Below are 19689 nucleotides of genomic sequence, written 5' to 3'. Positions count from 1 at the left end.
CCCAAAAAGGATGAGGCACTAGTGCACAAAAAGCTCACCGTGAGTTAGAATGAATTTGTCCCTTGTATTCATATACTTAGTTATCTATGAAATCCCACATCCTGGCTCATCAGGAGCCTTTGCGACCATGTACTTAGTGAGCCTACCTGCCGTGTTCTGCACGTCAAAGGCTTCTTTTCATGCATTCATTCAGCAGTAAATATTCACTGAGCACCCACCACGTGTCAGGCACAGCACAGGGCACAAGGGTACAGTGGGGAGCACACAGCAACATGGTTCCCGCTCTCACAGAGCTTATTCTCTGGAGAGACAGACTTCATAACGTAATCACACACAGAAATGTAAAACGTGCACCATGAAAGACGCTACGAAGCAGATGTGAGAGCCTGTGACAGGTGGACGGGACCTGATTGGAGAGGGGACAAGAGAAGCCTTATCTAGGGACGAGACGCTTCCGCTGGACTGAGAAGGATAAGAAGGAGATAACTGGGTGAAGAGGAGAGGGAAGCTCATGAACTGTCAGAGACTTAGAGCCCAGTTGCTGGTTTCATGGAAAGCAGGGGAGCCCGGGTGAGCTGAGCTGGGGAGGGAGGCAGGGCCGGAACATGCAGGGCACGGACAAGCCTTGCGACGGGTCTGCTCTTTACCCTGAAAGAAATGGGGTGCCGCTGAAGGGTTTTAAGCAATGGGCAGATAGACCAGATTTGTGTTTTGAAAAGGAGCCACTTTATCTAACAGACTGGGTGAGGGGGGAGGTAAATACATGTTGATTTGTGTATCAAAACTTTCATAGCCTCTTGACACACACACTTAAAAAATGTATTCTGGGGCTTCCCTGGTGGCGCAGTGGTTGAGAGTCCACCTGCCGATGCAGGGGACACGGGTTCGTGCCCCGGTCCGGGAGGATCCCACATGCCGCAGAGCAGCTGGGCCCATGAGCCATGGCCGCTGAGCCTGCACATCCGGAGCCTGTGCTCCGCAACGGGAGAGGCCACAACAGCGAGAGGCCCGCGTACAGCAAAAAAAAAAAAAAAAAAAAAAAAAATGTATTCTGTATCTCCAGGCTTAGAGTACTGAGTATTTTAATAGAAGTACAGGTCTTGGGGAGAAGGAAGGAGAAAGGAGGAAACTCAGGAATACTGAAGCAGACACTTCACCCTTCCTGGAAAATATTACCCCATTTCACAGATGAGTAAAATTGACTCTGTTAAATAACTTACGGGATATGTGGACATGTTATCATTCTACGGGTTGCTAGGGTTGATTTAATTGGTCCTGCTGGCTAGGAGGACACTTTTCCCCTCTCTACCCTATGTGCATGTCCCTGAAGCTGCCCACAGGAGGCCTGGTATTTGGTTGATGCCATAGGGCAGCTATAAACCCTTGACGGGGTAACTCATCCAAGATCAGAGCTAGATAGCCAGTGAGTTGTTGAGCCAGTGTCTGTCTGTCAGTATCAGGTCTGTCAGGCTCCTGCCATTTTGACTACCACATATTTTCTTATAAGGGAGGAGCAGACTGAGGAAAAAGGAAAGGGACCAAGATAGGGATTGGCCTATGAAGTCACTAAGACAGGTAAGAACTTCCCTCTAAGCTGGTCTTCAAGCTAAGGAAGAAATCGAGTAAACTTAAGAGACAATGAAAGTATCTTAGATTACGTGATTGAAAACAAATGAAGTGAACGTAGGTTTTTTTTTTTAAATTTAATTTGTTTTAACGATTTTTTTTTGATGTAGACCATTTTTAAGGTCTTTATTGAATTTGCTACAATATTGCTTCTGTTTTGGTTTTTTGGCCGCAAGCCATGTGGGATCTTTGCTCCCTGACCAGGGATCAAACCTGCACCCCTTGCATTGGAAGGTGGAGTCTTAACCACTGGACTGCCAGGGAAGTCCCGTGAACGTAGTTCTTAAATGTACGTCAATGACCAGAGATAGACTCTTCAAACTGAGATAGGCCCATGGATAGGTGTATCTCACTATTTTGAACCCAACTTTCTCCTGCACTGGGAAATTCTGTGTGAGAGTCTCTTGCTGCTAAGGGAGACAGCCTCCCTGTTTTGTTTTTCCGCACTCAAGGGCACACTCATTAAAGATGTTATGTCATGCCATTCAAACCCAGTGATGGGATATGAGCAAGATGTGAAAAGGGGTCCTCCCCAGATTCAGGCAGCTGGCAGTCCCACACGTTCATGGGCCAGACAAGCAACTCAGTCTGTGGAAGATAAGGTGGTCACCAGGAATCTGTACACTACTAAACGTGTCCCCTCCCAGAAGTGATTTCTCTAAGATCTGGTGGGAAATGACAAATACGAAGTAATCTGGGCCTCAAAATAAGTTTTCTAGGAGTGAAAACCATCTTTAAAATTTCAAATACGAAGAGGAGGCACAAGATCAAACTTTTTTTTTTTTTTTTTTTGTGGTACACAGGCCTCTCACTGCTGTGGCCTCTTCCGTTAAGGAGCACAGGCTCCGGACGCTCAGGCCCAGTGGGCATGGCTCACGGGCCCAGCTGCTCCGCGGCACGTGGGATCTTCCTGGTCCAGGGCACGAACCCGTGTCCCCTGCATCGGCAGGCGGATTCTCAACCACTGCGCCACCAGGGAAGCCCAAGATCAAACTTTTACACAGATTTTCCTCACCATGCACACTTCTGAGGCATTTCAAGCATTTCTGCATTAGTCTCTCCTAAAAGTACACCAGTGCACACTAGAGCACTTCTGATTGCCTGTGCTGGGTCCCCAGACCCTGCTGGTATAGGAGCTGCTTCCCCCTCCCTGCCCTCAGCCATTCCGCCTTCCCTTTGCTCTAGGATCTGTTTACAACAGATGACAGAAATAGTGTAGCTGTGAACCTCACATCGTCTACAGACTTGTCTGTTTGGCCTGTGCAGCTTTTTTAAGTGAAAAAACTTTTTGTTTTCAAATCTGGTTAATTCTTTAAAATACAGACTTCTGCTTTCTCTTGAAAATTCCAAGACTTAGAAGAAGGAAGCCAGAGGTACCATGGATCCACAGTTGGCCTGGGTAGTAGAGACTGCTCTTCAGGAGGGTCAAGGGCCCTCCGTTCTTTCCTTTTTTTTAAAAATTTATTTTTGGCTGTGTTGGGTCTTCGTTGCTGTGCACAAGCTTTCTCTCGTTGCAGTGAGCGGGGGCTGCTCTTTGTTGTGGTGCGCGGGCTCTAGGCGCATGGGCTTCAGTAGTTGTGGCTCACGGGCTCTAGAGCGCAGGTTCAGTAGTTGTGGCGCAAGGGCTTAGTTGCTCCGCGGCATGTGGGATCTTCCCGGACCAGGGCTTGAACCCGCGTCCCCTGCACTGCAGGCGGCTTCTTAACCTCTGCGCCACCAGGGAAGTCCGGTCCTCCATTCTTCACTTGTATATGTTCCCTGCCTGGTCGCTGCAGGCAGTGAGTTTTGTGACCACCCCTCACCTTTGCGAGATTGTGGGCCAAGCAGAGCTGCTACAGTGCTGATGAGGCAAAGTGCGGCAGAGGGTGAGGAGACCATGATTCTCTCTGCCCAGGACCCAGGACTGTGTGCATCACACCCAAGGCCCAAGCTGTGGAGGCCTCAGGCGGGGCTGTAGCAAGAACTCATCAGTGGCTTTGTGGGCAGGGGATCCTCACCAGTGGAACTGGAGTTGGAGAGGAAGACAGGCTACAGAGTGACGGCAGCCGGCACATGTAGGTTGCCCTCTGGGGCTCCTACGTGAAGACACTGGGAGAGGGAGAGTGACCACCAGCTCTAAGACTGGATATAGTTTTAGCAAAACCATAAATTGGTCATTAAAGGTAAATGTGACATAAACTTCTGTTTCTAGCAATACGGTGGGTTAGATACCCTGAATAACCTTACCATTGCTGAACAGGCAAGAAACTAAAGAAGCCTCTGATGCCAAAAACAAAGTGAATGTGGGACTCCTGGAAGGCAAACAAATGCCAAAGGGAGCTTTACCTTTTCCTGGGAAGCCTGAGTTTCCATTGAGATGGATGGGCATCAAGGATAGAAAATACAGCTTGGGGCTACGAACAAGGAGTCTTATGGGAGATTCCTGCATGAACTGGAAACCCAGACTATTCAAAGTAAGGTAAAAAATATAAAAAGAGCGAGACAGAAAAGGGACAGAATAAAATGATAGAAATAAATAAAAATATTAGTAATCAAAATTAATATAAATTGACTAAAATGATCTAGTTAACATACGCCGTTAAAAAAACAGAGAAATAGACCAGAGAAACACATAAAATATACGGAGACAGAAAGGTTGAAAGGTATCCTTACTAATATCAGACAAACCAGGCTTGAAAGTAAAAACTATTGACAGAGATGTGGTAGGTTGCTGCATAATGATAAAAGATTCAATTCATCTGGAAAATATACCAAATAACATGGCTTTAAAACATACAAAGCAAAGCTTGACAGATCAAAGAAAAATTTACAAGATCTTTAACAAAAAAAAGAAAACCTTTTAAAGCACCTAGATCAATATTTAACAGATCAAATACATAGAAATTAGTAAGAATACAGAATATTTGAATAATACAATAATCAAGCTTTATCCAATGAATACATCTATAGAATACTGCACTCAGTAATTACAGAATGCACATTCTTTTCAAGCACACATGGATCATATACGAAAAACTGAATACATGTAAGGCCAAAGAGTAAGCCACAATAAATGTGAAAGATGAAATCATATAGAATATATCCTCTGATGGCAATGGAATTACACTAGAAATCAAAGATAGATAACTAACCAGAAAATCCCCATACTTTTAGGAATAAAAACCAAAAACACCTTCTAAATAATCCATGCATCAAAGAAGAAATAGTGGAATGAATCATAGTGGAAATTAGAATATACTTAGAACTTAAAATAATGAACATACTACATATCGAAACTACAGCCTTAAATTCATACATTATTAATAGAAATAAAGAAAACTTCAGAAGTACTGAGCTAAGCATCCAACTTAAAGAGCAAGAAAAATGAGAACAGAGTAAACCCAAAGAAAATGGAGGCAGAGAAATATTAAATATAAAAACAAATGCATGGGCTTCCCTGGTGGCACAGTGGTTGAGAGTCCGCCTGCCGATGCAGGGGACACGGGTTCGTGTCCCAGTCCGGGAAGATCCCACATGCTGCGGAGCGGCTGGGCTCGTGAGCCATGACCGCTGAGCCTGCGCGTCCGGAGCCTCTGCTCCGCAACAGGAGAGGCCACAATAGTGAGAGGCCCGTGTACCGTGCAAACAAACAAACAAACCAACAAAAAAACAAATGAATAAGCAAGAGAAAAAAATATGTAAGCTGGTTCTTTAAAAGAATAAAAAATGGACAAATCTCTGGCATGATTAATAAAGAAAAACAGAAAGAATACAAAAATAAACAATAGTCAAATAAATGAGAAGGGAACATAAATACAAATGCTTTAAATATTAAAAATATAATAAGATAATATTATAAAAACTTTGAAAACTAAGATGAAATAAATTATCAGAAAAAAAGAAATTTATCAGAAATGACTCAAGAAGAAATAGAAAATCTGAAGAATACCCTAATTATTATAGAAATGTAATGTGGTTTAAAATTTTCACACACAAAAAGTACACCAGACCTGGATGGATTTACAGGTGCGTTCTACCAAACATTCAAGGACAATTCTTAACTTAAACTTGTCCAGATAACAACAGCAATGACAATAACCAAAGGCATTATTCTTTCTCGCTTTATAAGGCTAGTATAACACTAATGTTGAAATCATTCACCAACACTACAAGAAAAGAAAATTACAGGCTAATCTTACTCACGAACATAGCTGCAAATATCTTAAAGGAAATAACAGAAAACTGTATTGAGCAATGCATAAAAAAGATCATCATGAATAAGTATAGCTTAACTGAGGAAATCAAGAATGATTTAACATAATAATCCATTAATATACTAATAATATTCTTAATCATGTTAATTAGCATATGAAAGGAAAGAGATCATATACTTTCTATGGATGCAGAAATAGTACATAAAATTCAACATGTAATCATAATTAACTCTCCAGCAAACTAGTAATAATCTGATAAAGGTTATTTATATAAACTCATTCAACATTATGTTTAATGGTGAAAGCATTCCCTTTAAGATTAGAAATAAAATAAGACGGCTTGTTTGACTACTTCTATTCAGCATCATACTGAAAACCAAGTAAATGCAGTAAAATAAGAAAAAGAAATAAAAAGACTTAAAAGGAAGACACAGAATTCTCATTATTTGCAGAAAATGTGATTATCTATGTAGAAAATCCAGAGGAAGTTACAGATAACTTATTTGAATTAATAAGAGTTTAGTAATTTTGCATGATATAATTGATCAATATACAGAAATCAATTGTCTTTCTTTTCACTGGTAACACAGTTAATTTCAATATTACATTAAAATACAAAAGTAAAAGTAAAACATGCAAATGCCTAGAATCAATCTAGCAGAATATTTTCAGGTATGTTATGGAAAAAACTATGAAACTTTATATAAGCAGTTTATGGAAAATCTAAATAAATGGATCATATCATGTTCACAAACAGAAAGACTCAATATTATAAAGATGTAAGTTTTTCCACATTTATTTATGGATTCTAAGCAATTCCAGTAAAATTCCCAATAGGACAAGAAACTTCTAAAATTTTATACGGGGGGCAAAGGCCCAAGAACATTCAAACACTCCTGAAGAATTAAGATGTATGTCTGGGGATGAGGAAACAGGCAGTTTCTCCATCAAAACTCAAGACTTATTAAAAGGCAGATGAGTACAGTATTGATGTAGGTATAGACAAACAGACCAGTAGAACAGTATAAAGAATCTATAAACAGACCATTGCATTTATAGACATTTTATTTATTATGGAGCTGTCAATGCAGATTGTGGGGGAACTGAGAGGATATCCAATAAATGATGCTGTGACAGGTGGTTATCCATCTGGAAAAACTGAAATTGTATTTCTTCCTTTTATTACACAGAGGAATCAATTCTAGGTAATTAAAGACAGATATGAAAAAGCAAACCTATAAAACTTTTAGAAGAAGATGTAGGAAATCTTTAAGAATATGAGTTGGGAAATGATTTTTCAAAGATGACACAGAAAGCAGAATCTATAAAGGAAAAGGTTGATTAAGTCAATTGCACTAAAATTAAGACCTTCTGTTTATCAAAGGGCATCATACAGAAGGTGAAACTACAAGCCATAAGCTGGGGTAAAGTATTTGCAACATGAAAAACCATCACCAGGAACATACAAACACTTCTAAAATCAATATGAAAAGAAGGAATGATTTAACAGAAGATGGGGAAAAGATATGAAGAGGCATCTTTATTTAAGAGGGAATAAGAAAGTCCAGTAAACCTAAGGAAAGATGATGAATATTATTTGTAATCAAGAAATGCAAATTTAAACCTAAACTATATGTCATTTTCTACCTACCAGAATAAGAATTTAAAAGTCTGAAATACAAATCTTGTGAGGATGTGTCGTAATGGAAACTTTCACATTGCTGGTATGAGTATAAATTTGTACAACCGCCCAGGAAACTATGTCTGAGTTACTTAGTTAAGTTAAATATATGCTCTCCTAGGTATATAGTATAGTCTACAGAATTTCTTGCATATGTGCAGCAGGAAATATGTACAAGGATAGTATTAGTTGCAAAAAAACTGGAAAGAACCCAATGTCCACTAATAGAGAAAACTTCAACTCTTCATAGACAAGTAACATAGACTGTAGCATATTCATACCATGAAATAATTTACAGCTTCATGCATCAACATGGATGAGTGTTATGAACATAAAGTATAAAAAGCAAACCACAGAGAAGAACATGTACAGTATGATTCATTCATATAAAGTTCACTAAGTGTACAAAACTAAGTGATACAGTTAAGAGGTACATACATATGTGGCAAGACTAGAAGGAATGACAATATTTAGGGTGCTGGTTACTTCTGGAGGCTGGAGAGTGGGAGGAGAATGGAATCATAGGAGACTGGAGGGTTTTTTTTGTTTTTTTTTAACTGGGCTAAGGGTTCACGGGTGCTTGAATCACTGTTAGCATACATACCATTACATATGTTAGAAATATTCTTCTAAATGGTTTTATGTTTAATAAAAACAATATAAAACAGAATACTTTTATCCTGCAGTCACAGGTTAGTCACGTCTGGACCACAGAAGGAGAAGTGACAAATATAAAGGAAGCTGCCATCAGGGAAGTTTCCTTTTCATTAAAAAAAAAAAAAAATGGAAAAAAGAAAAAGATGGATAAGCAGTAAGTATCTTTTTCACACATTATTCAGTCTTACAAAATGTTGTTGGTGATTCCAAGGCCCACTGCAGGCTGACTTTTGTGTCATGTAAGTTTCAGGAAGAAGATACACCATTTCATACCAAAGTTTATGCAATGCTAAGTAGGCACAGACAGCTGTTACAGTTGTTAAGGGGATGAAGTTAACAAGTTATGTTCTTTCTTTAAAATAAACAAATATTTTATGGAAATGGGAAAATATTATACTCTTATGGAAACAGGAAAATACCTTCCCAAGAGCAAACCTGATCTCCTTTCAGATGTCTTTTAACTCAACTCTCAATTTTTATTTAAGCACTTTTAGAACTACTATCCCTTCCCTCCAGAAGTCTCCTGATTTCTTAGGAAGCTTCACCAGTAAATTACTTCATATGTTCATTATTCTTTGCCTGTGTTTTCTGTTTATTGTCAGTTTTTAATTAGATTACGTCCCTAAGAGTGTTGTGCCAGAGATTTATTCAGCAGTTATGAAAATTTTATCCCTCTCAACTTTATTAGACTATTTTACAAACTTAAAAAGTCTTCTTTTTAAAACAGATCCATTGCTATTTTCTAATACTTTCTTACACTTTTCCTTGAAATCTGAATGTCATTTGTGTTTCTCTTCTGATATTAGCCTTTTTGAATGACTGAGGAAAAGCTATCAGACAAGACGATTATCTTTTTATTTCCCATTCCCCTTATTTTCTACATTTACAGATTGTGTTTTGTTTTGTCTCTTTAACGTTTATTACATAGTATTAATTGATGTTGAAACACTTGCTACTAATTTAAGTCAAAACTTGCTACTCTCTACTTTTTTCTTATGAAGTGAATATTTCATGTAATTATGTTTCACATTGTTTTTCTTGGTGTTTATTCTAACTGCACTATTCTATTCAAGCTCTATATCATGACATGTCATAATATCTAAGTCCCTCTCTCAATATCATAAGTCACTCACAAATTAATACCTCACTTCTTTGTCTTAATAAGAAAAATCAATTCTACCACTGAGGTTCAACAAAGTGAACTGATGTTTCTAAATTTAATAAAGCAAATGCATCATGTTTGCTTATTTTGGAGGTTGAGAGCAGGGCTGAGGGTTTAGAAGGGATCAAAATAGTCATATTTTTAGTAAATCTTTAAATTCATTTATTGTTACGTTTATATGTGTCTGATCAAGGAAGTTCTAGAAACTCTCTTTTAAATAAGCATTGAATTGATCTTCTGAAAAAGATTTTCTTAGCCTCTCCCCTGTATCTAGACTTGGCTGGTAAATCTGACCCTCAGAAGGAGCCATTATTTTCCCCACTACTTTCTGATTGTGGTTTGCTGTCGGTACGTTCTCATATTTTGAGGGAACCCATTGACCTCATCAGGATACCTTACCAGGATGCTTGTTTCATCAAGTGGAAAGAAAGTATTTATTTAACAAAAAAATTGAGTAAACATACAATACTTTCCGAGGAGGAGGAAAAAAATAATTCATGTTCTGTGGGAGTACTTATTAAGCAATTTGAAAGTCAGACAGTCTAACTTGCCAAAGATCTCTGCTAAGATTATTCTCTCTGCTGCAGGTGCCCAGAAATACTAGAGCGAAATCATTCACCTGGGACTCACTTTTGGGATATGCCCACCTGTCCCTCACCAGATCCGTAAAAGAACACCTGAGGTGCAAAGAACTTTGGTATTTCTCTTGGATGCCTAGGATATAAGTTGGATGCCTAAAGACATGCTTTAAAAATACGTATCTGTGCCATCATTTCTTAACATTCCCAGCGTGAGAGGGAGGTTTTTACACCTCTGTTAGCCACCTCCTCTGACATTGGATTTACCTGGTTTTCTCTGTAATCTTAGCAAAGTCTTGTACTACTAAACAGGCGCATACCATCACTGTCCTACAACCAAGACTAACGTAAAAGACCCAGGAAGAGTCTCAGATTCAGAGACTAACGTCTGGTGCACTAACTCACTGTTCAAAACTAGTGCTACTTATAGCCCTAATCCATGGGCACAGTAATTCATTAACAGTTACATGAAATGATTTCTCAGAATCACCCAGCTCTTGTGTAGTAATTCTGAGTTGGGCAATTTTACTGTACTGAGTTTAATCTAAGACACCCTGCTATTGCCAGGCACTTCCTGGCTTTTCCCTTCTGTTTCTGATCATGAAAAAAGGGAAAACAAAACAAAACAAAACTATACAGTGTGTTCCAAACTTACCTGATCACAAAGTGTGTGTTTAGTTTGGGCACAGAGGCAATAATGCATTAACACTGAAGGTGAAGGAATCGCAATTAACACGGAGAAATATGCCTGAGTGTTTTAAAGGCTGGGAAGGACCTGGTGGTGCTAGCTTCTCTTCTTCTTGAGCTTATTTTTAATTTAGCCTGTGAATGTCTAGTTCACCTACGTTTCTCAGACGTCTTGGAACTTTATGAACCAAGCCGTAATACCCATGGAATGAAGAGCTGCCTTGTAAGCATCATCTGCACAGATATTTAAGATCTATACGTATCTGGGCAACAACGGTATCAAGGGGGAATTTTATAATAAGTTCCGAATTACTTTCACTGTTAAATTCCCAAATTGGTAACCTATATGTTATCGAGTTTATGCATTAAAATAATCAAACCATTGAGTCATGCAAATAGTAATCTATCCTGGTCCTTGCTGAAATAATTTAAACACATCTGTGAATTAAAGGTTATTGCTAATTAGTAAGTACTAATGAAGGTAGAAAAGATTAGCTTTAAATGATTAAATTTGATAATAAACATGAAAACAAGATCTGAATTAGTTATGTGCTATGATCAAGAACAATTGTTGATCTTTAACTCTACAGATACAAAATATTTATCAAATTCAAACAGTAGTTAATACGTCTGTATTATCTAGTAGCACCTTTGAACTTACATGATGAAGTAGTTTCCTTCCCTGACATGGAGTTTGTTACCCTAGACTAGTTCTCCGTTGATGCCGTTAAGAATCCATGAGTAACAAAAACCCAAAACAGGGCTTCCCTGGTGGCGCAGTAGTTAAGAATCCGCCTGCCAATGCAGGGGACAAGGGTTCGAGCCCTGGTCCGGGAAGATCCCACATGCCGCAGAGCAACTAAGCCCGTGCGCCACAGCTACTGAGCCTGAGCTCTAGAGTCCGTGCTACGCAACAAGAGAAGCCACCGCAATGAGAAGCCCTCGCACCTCAACAAAGGGTAGCCCCCGCTCGCTGCAACTAGAGGAAGCCCGCGCGCAGCCACGAAGACCCAACACAACCAAAAAAGAATAAATAAAATAAATAAACTTAAAAAAAAACCCCAGAACATCTGAATATTAAGTATAACTCTTAAAAGCAGAAAAAAGTCATCCATTCATCCCTGCCAAGTTCCTAGCCTTATTTTAAAGATCAGAAATAAAATCAAACAGTACAATCTGATCGACAGAATTTCTGTGACTTTCAAGTGACCTGTTTTCTTTGAGAATTAAAAGCTAGAAATATATATAGAAGTCCAAAATAAACACCCATAATATCGAAAACTGGCCGTAATAACTCCTTTTGGACAGCCTGTACACAGAAAGAATGCATTGCTTTATAAAAATGACATGGAAAATGGTGAAATATTGCTTATTTCTATAATCTTTGACAAGAAGTGAAAATACCATTTGCTGAAACCCAGGTAGAGGACTCATTTTTATCACCTGCCAGAAGAAAAGGCATCTTTCCTAAAATGGAGCACCTGCCTACAGAATTCTAAATCTGTGTTTCCATGGATTTAAGGACCTGAGGTAAACCACTGGAACAGGATGGAAAACTCCCTGGACAGGATCTAGGGGGAATGAACGAAGCCTGAGCCACACACATCCTAACTGTGCCGTACCTATGTCATGACAGCTTCCCTTTAGCTCAGTGGTTCCCAAACTTCAGCTTGTACCAGATTCACCTGGAGGTGGATCACACAAACACAGCCTGGCGGCCTCACTCCTAGAGTTTCTGATTCAGTAGGTCTGCGACGGGGCTGGAGAATCTGCATTTCTAACACATTCCCAGGGGATGCTGATGTCAGGGACCACACTGAGAACTACTGCTCTGGCTTAAATTTTGATTAGCCATTTAGACCATTTGTTATAAAATGTGGCCACCATTTGTTATAAAACGTGGCCACCGTTTGGAACCCACACCTCTAAAATCCACTTGTGGGGTAAGGGGAGGTCCCCTCTCTCAGGGCTCTGGTCATCTCACTCACGGCTTCTGTGCTGTGTTGTTTTCCAATGCACCGCAAAGATTACTTTTGTTCTACTGAACCACTTGTGAGTTGGCTTTGCAGCATGTTAAGAAAATGGGAACCGGGAGCTAAGAAACCATGCAGAGACCTATTCTAAAACCACATGGAGAAGGGGTAAGAGGAGGCTGGTGTTGGATCAAGGCGGGGACTGTCATTCTCCTGAGTCAGCCTTGCCTGGGTTCAAATTCCAACTTGGATACTTCCCAGTTGTCAAGGGACTGTAAAGGCATGGAGAAAAATAGACACATTTACACTTTCTACTTCTGCACCATGGATGATTCACTGACTCGGAAATGAGACTATAGAAATGGCAGACTGGATGGTAGGAATAACAGTTTCATTCCACTGACAGGAGCAATTGGTTGGTGAAACTCAGCACGAGAATCTGAAGCTCTAGAACCCAAGAAACACAGCTTTTCTGTATTAACTTAAAGAACAAGGAGGGAGGACAAGAATAAGTCTAGATTTTATTTATAATAACTAACCTTTTCTATGTGCTTCCTAGATGACATTTTATAGAGAGACTGACTAATGTTCTGTATTGTTCTCAAGTTTTGTTTCACACCTTTAGAGGAAGAATCAGTTATGCGTCAACCAGACGCCTCAAAGTAACTATTACATTAAAAATCCGCCCTCAGCTTAAACTCTAATTGGAACATTTTTGACTGCTACCATTTTTAAGGACAACATGTATCCAAGAAGCCTCATTCCCCTTTCTCCTGCTTCTTTCTGCCCAACGTCAAAGCCAAAGCCAGTCAACTCAAAAGAAGTCCCAAAGAAACACAAAACCGTGTGAAGAAAAAAGCATGAAACTCAAAATAAATTTCAAAAGATTCAATCTCAGATAAAAACTGAATCCTCAAACCACGCAAAAAATTATGGAGCCATGTTTCCATTTCAAGCTATTTCTTAGATTACTTTGTTTTCTTTCGTTTGTTCTTTAGAGAAACATACATATATATGTGTATATATATATGTGTATATATATATGTGTGTGTATATATATATATATGTAAAACACCATCTTGAGAGTTTTCAATTAGAAGCCATAAGAAGGAGAATGAGAGATAATTCTTAAACAATGGTTGGGCAAACCTTTAGAAAACTGGATCATGAAATGGAAAGAAGGCAACGTCTGCATCAAGTCAGTTTGCTTAACAGCAGGTCTCACTGCTCCTCCGACACCACAAGGAGCGTTTCTTTCAGAATTAAGCAATTCTATAAAAAGAGAACACTCTTACCCTCATCCTTCCGTTTCTTATTGCTGGCCCATCTTCTGCCAATCTCAACACGTACAAATCCATTTTGTACTCCCTCCCTCCACGAATACTGAATCCAAATCCTTTGGCTCCTTTCTCCATGTCCACAGTGAAATAATCAAAATCCTTTGGGGTTGGGGAGAAAATAGAATAAACAATTGTTTAATACCAGAGAAGCTTCCACGGTCTGTCCCTCTGTTCTCCTTCTCTCTCATAGTTAACGTGTTCCAACTGACACGATATCGTGAGGAGTAATGTGATTTCCCCATCTAGCAAAATGCAAGACAAGATTCCAGAGGCCTGAGCAGATCTGAACACAGTTTCCTCAGTCATTAAAAGAATCGCTGGGTAGCTTGTTGACTTTCGTACAAATCCTTCAGTACTCATCTCTTGACTTGGCAAACATGTAACTATTGCATATAGGCCTAAGTGATATTATCTCTCCTTTGAATTTTCTCATTCACTGCTGTTGAGCACCATAAATAAATGCACCAGAGTTGTGTGTGTGTGTGTGTGAATGACAGGTCTGCTGATTGGAAAAACGAAACAAATGCAACAGGATCTTTGAGGTACCTGGGGCTGCCTGTAGTCTGACAGAGGGAACTGCCTGGTGTCAGGGGAGGGCTGCCTGTAGTCCAAGGGCGGGGCTTGCAGATAGTCCCCTCCTGGGGGCTGCCGGTAGTCCAGTGGGGGCTGCCTGTAGTCCGTGAACGGAGGCTGTCGGATATCTGGTTTCACATCTTGCCTTGCTTTTACTTCTGACCTGTAACTAAATGAATGGAAATGGTACTTGCTTTGGCATCTCAGCATTCTAAGGAGATTCGAATGACTTTAGGACCTCCGGGCATGTAGAGGCCACACCTCTTGGTGGTCCTTTTCATGTTCAGGATTAATGAGAAGATTCAATAAATGATAAGTATTATTTTAAAATCTTTGACAAATGCCATACGGTATACTTTTCATTTGGCTCCTTAAGAAATCAAGGTGAAAGTGATGGTCACTTAGAACTTTGTGGAAAAGGACTTAGGGATAACCTTCTTTGACTTTGCTATTTAAAAACTGTGGAACTGCAGCAAATCTAGGGACTCACACACTTCACTGTACATCCCCAAACAACAGTCTGTCTTAATATCAGTAAACCAACGGTTTCAATTTTTTTTTCTCTCTCTCTCTCTCTCTGACACACACACAGCATCCATTACTTCATGAAAACATGATTGAAGTGATCTCTAAACACTCTATGAATATCTAACTAAAGGCTCTTTTAACCTGTTAGCTTGGGGCTTTTTGAATATCATACAGAGGTTAAAGGAGTGAAAGTAAGGTATAATCACCAACTACGAATCAAGCAGAAAGTCACTGGGTCATTGCTAAAAGTAGAAACATATCACACAGAGGTTTAAATACTAGACCATAACTCTTGGGCTTAGTACCAGACACTATCATGGTCATTAGACAGAAGGAAAGGCAAAAGTGTTTATGTCTAACACTTGTCTTATTCTTGTTTCTAGATATTATTTCTTGTTTCTAGTTATTAATAAATACAGAGACCAAAACGAATTGTTTAGTTCTGTTTTGTGAATCCAAATTGCTCTAAATTGAGGGGCTTCCAGGGCCAAAAAAGGGCTAAAGTAGCCAATACCTACAATTATGGGATCATTAATAAGATAAACTGAAAAAAGGATCACCATAATATAGAGGCCACTTAACTCTGTAGTTCATTGCCTGTTGCCATGAAAACACTCCATATAATGAGCTACTTAGGGATACAGGTCGATTAGAAAAACACATTCACACACTGATAGTGTATGGCAATAGATGTGTTTATTCAGGGTTTTGAAAGGGGGTTAGAAATGCAGTTATTTTAATAACGCTTTGAGTAGTTCCCATTTGTTACTTAACTTGCAGAAGTTACACATTCCTTTTGTGAGATGCATAATTTAGGCTTTGCTTTATACCTCAGGAAGCTGCCCACTCACCTACTGAGAGTGTGCATTCTGAGAATAGAATTATTTAAAATACGCTTTGAATAAGATGCTTAACTAGGCAAACACATGAATTAAACAAAAGGAATTGGACTGGGTGACATTTGTTGGTGTGTATCGGTTCCTTTTTAGATATCATGTGCTTGGTGGTTTAGATGTCACATTGTTTTAAGTTATAGCACAGTCACTTTATTTTCATTATCTCTGTGGTATTGGTATGGAATATCCATTATGAGCTTCGTTTCCAACCAGATGTGTCATGAGGTATAGCAGAAGAGGGTGAGATGTTAAGAGTCTCCCCAGAGCCTTAGAAACAGGGACAGTTAGAACTTGTAACAGCAGCCATCCAAGCCTGCCTCTGGGCATTCCCATTTCATTCAACAGTGTCACGTACAGGATTTTATGTTGAAGAAGAATTCTTTAATAAGGAAAATATACTTAATTTTTATGAGTGTTGTTAACTTTTAAGTGAATGATACACTAGTTAGGGCAAAAATTGTTACTCTGAATTTGTGAAACACTTTATTTTAAGGAGAACTCAGGATCATTAAAAACAAACAGCCTCTTAAAAGTTCCTTTACTTATGAAAGGTTCGTAGATTGTATATCAGTATAACTCTTCGTAGCTATTAATTCCACTATTAAAGAGACTTTAGAGATGATAAAACCAGATTGCTAATGGTAAATTCTAGCAGAATTTTATGGTATGAATAAGTTCCAGAATCAAAAATGCTGCCCATGTGGTAGGGGATCTTACGGTGGGCTTTTGCCTCATGTGGGCCTTTCAAGAATTGCTTCCAGCCTGCAGCATCTAGTGCACAAAGTCTATGAAAGAAGTCAATTTCCAATGCTTTCCACTAATCTTGCTATTTAAAAGAAGTAAATAATGATTGCCTTTGCTGGGAAGGTGATCTCTGCTATTTCTTATGTTCATTGCTTATGTTCTTATGTTAAACTGCTATTTCTTATGTTATTGCTTATGTTCATGTTCAAATTATTTTGTTTCCTGAGCATGCACCAAAAGGATGTTACGAGACAGAGAAACGAGTAGAGGTGTGCAGTGTCAGGAGGAAGCCAATTCAAGAGTAAATAGGACAGGATAAAACATTCACTTCTCCTAACTCATAAGATAAAAATTTGCGAGCAGATTGTCACTTTATTTTATCCCACTTTAACATGGAAACTGGCTCAATTTGACATGTAGGTGGGCACTTCTTGTACAAATGAATTAATAGGAAATTCATACTGTGTGCTTGGCATACAGGCTGTCTTGGAGACATCTGTAGCCTGATCTAGAAAAAGGCAAAGAGTTTCTCTCTGATACCATGACCATTTTTAAATGCAGCTGGAAAAATGGTTCTAGTGTCTGTGAGATTATGGAATCTCTTCACTCATTTGGAAAAGAGCCACCTACTAACAATCAAACAGCTAAGCCAGGAAACCTCAGTGGCAGGAAAGGACCCTAGAACAGGAGTGGGCACTTCCCAGGCATTTAATATTACTGAAGCAAAAACAGCTAAGAACTCTGGGTAAATTTGTTGGTAATTTACAAAAATTTGGACCAGGTCAATCTGTTAATCCCAGAGTCAGTAAATATTTTATCCCACAGTCAGGCAAAACAAAAACAAAGACAAAAACAAAAACAAAACCATCCAAAGGCTGTTGCTTCTTTGACAGCGGCCGAGTCCCCGATTGTAACTAGTAGCTGATGGGGACAGGATAGTGGCCTTGCCCATCTGTCGTTCTCCCCACTGAACTATAACGCACTAGGGATGAGATTACCCACCTGCAGGCCAGAAGCAAGAGTCCAATTTCAGGAAAGTTTAACTCTGGAAAGGGAAGAAGCAATTGCGGCTGGGAGGTTTAATTGACGGTGGCAGAGCCAGGAGGAAGCGTCTGAAGCTGGCTCGGAGACTGCTGGAACACTCAGGTCCTTCCTCCTAAATCTCAAGTGAATCCCGGGGAAAGCCAGTGCAATGTGTCCAAACCACACATGGTGAAAGCCCACGCACCTGGGGCTTATGACTGAGGCACCCAGGACATACTCCTCTTCTGGACTGTCAAATTCTTGCCTCTGTATCATGTACCTTATGGGGCTTAGTCTTTTTTCTTCCCTGGACTACATTAAAACCATAAACAGCTGAGGACAATAGATATTTATTTTTCTATGAAAGCAAATGGGAGAAATCAGAATAGAGCAGGGCTTCACGGAAAGAACACTTCTAGCACAGGGCAAGTATTGGCGTTGCAACATCGTGAGTGGTGAACCCAGAAAGTTCTGGGACTCAAAAACGGGGTCTCACTTCATCTTCACCAACAGGGGAGGCAGGAGATGGGTAGCAGATGTTCAGAAAACGTTAGAATCACGGAAAGGACCAGTGAGGGTTTTGTTTTCTGAGATGTTCCCGTGGGTTGTTCTATGTTTCTCCTTTGAAAGGGCAAAACCAACATGGGAACATGTCTTCATCTCTTTCTTCAATGGTGCAACCTAACCCAGGCTCCCCGTTACACACACGTCTCAATAAGAGGACAGTGTTGTTTTCCTATGGCAGCCTTTTATTCTGCAAGTTCACAGGGCCTGATCACATTAGTTTGTGATGTGAAATGGAAGAATCTCATTAGACCGTGGGCAGGTGGATGTAAGGTAAAATGCAGTAAAAATACTAACTTACATTCAGGCTCACAAATCCTTCAACGTTTCCCACCTCCACACCGCCGTTATTCTCCGAGCCATCGTGTGCATGGCTCGGTGGACACGCGGCCACTTCTAACTTCATTCATTCTGATCAGCCTCCAGCGTGCTCTCTACGGGGCCAACTGAGAGATCTTGAAAAGCTACTCCAAGGATGTCAGTCCTCAGCTTAAAACCCTCCAATGACCTCTCACAACACGTACGATAAAGAGCAAAATCTTTAACAAGGGCTTCCCTGGTGGCGTAGTGGTTGAGAGTCCACCTGCTGGTGCAGGGGACACGGGTTCGTGCCCCGGTCCGGGAGGATCCCACATGCCACGGAGCGGCTGGGCCCGTGAGCCATGGCCGCTGAGCCTGCGCGTCCGGAGCCTGTGCTCCGCAACGGGAGAGGCCACAGCAGTGACAGGCCCGCGTACCGCAAAAAAAAAAAAAATCTTTAACAAACCTATGAGACGCTTTAGGGCAGTTCCTCACCAGCCAGCCTCACTGGCTTCATCTCAAACCATGCTGCTGCCCCTCTGCCCCCACCACACTGGCCTTATTTCCCTCCTTCGTGCTTGCCTACTACCTCCTGCCAAAGGGCCTTTGTATATGATACTGTATATTGTATATGTGACTCTGTCTGGACCCTCCTTAATGTGCTCTTCAGCTAGTTAAACCTACTCATCTGCAATGACGCATCATTTCCTCAGGAAAGCTTCTCTTACTGTGAAGGACAGACACCTGTATTTGCTAATGAAACTACGTTTACAACGTACATACAATCTCAAAATCACACAATGGTGCACACGTTGATTTCTACATTATGCAAATCTCTCTCCTGCCTGGGACCTGTCCTGTCCCAAACTCTCTCTCCCTCTACGTCCCTCACTACTCAGCAGCAGAAAAGCCAGAGGAGACTTTACCTGTTTTCATGTCCCTGCAGCTGAAGTGGCTGAGGAGCTGGCTGGGCGACAGGACTGTTGGGGGTGGCGGGGCTGGGCTGGGCCAGCGGGCTGTGCTGCTGGGCCAGCGGGCTGTGCTTCTCGGAGCTGGGCGCCGAGGCCGGGCTGTTGAGCTCTGCGGTGGGAAACCAAAGAGGCAAATGCAGTCAGGATGGCATTTGATAAAGGGCAACAGGTGGCCAGAGTTGGTTCCTCTGCC

At 40.4% G+C, this 19689-nt stretch overlaps 1 protein-coding gene across 1 annotated transcript in view; it reads right to left on the bottom strand.

Moving 5' to 3' along the window:
• The window catches only part of MAGI2 (membrane associated guanylate kinase, WW and PDZ domain containing 2), a gene marked incomplete at its 5' end in the record, with an annotated part of 1082576 nt that overhangs the window by 90532 nt on the left and 972355 nt on the right, over positions 1–19689 (bottom strand). Inside the window, 3 exons of the mRNA XM_060156186.1 lie at positions 13853–13996; positions 14444–14639; positions 19452–19605. Of these exons, the coding sequence (XP_060012169.1) occupies positions 13853–13996; positions 14444–14639; positions 19452–19605 (494 nt within the window). The remainder of the gene's footprint in view (positions 1–13852; positions 13997–14443; positions 14640–19451; positions 19606–19689) is intronic.

Source organism: Lagenorhynchus albirostris, chromosome 8, assembly GCF_949774975.1.
Source record: "Lagenorhynchus albirostris chromosome 8, mLagAlb1.1, whole genome shotgun sequence".
NCBI classification, from domain to species: domain Eukaryota; kingdom Metazoa; phylum Chordata; class Mammalia; order Artiodactyla; family Delphinidae; genus Lagenorhynchus; species Lagenorhynchus albirostris.
This window is presented reverse-complemented; position numbering and strand designations above follow the sequence as displayed.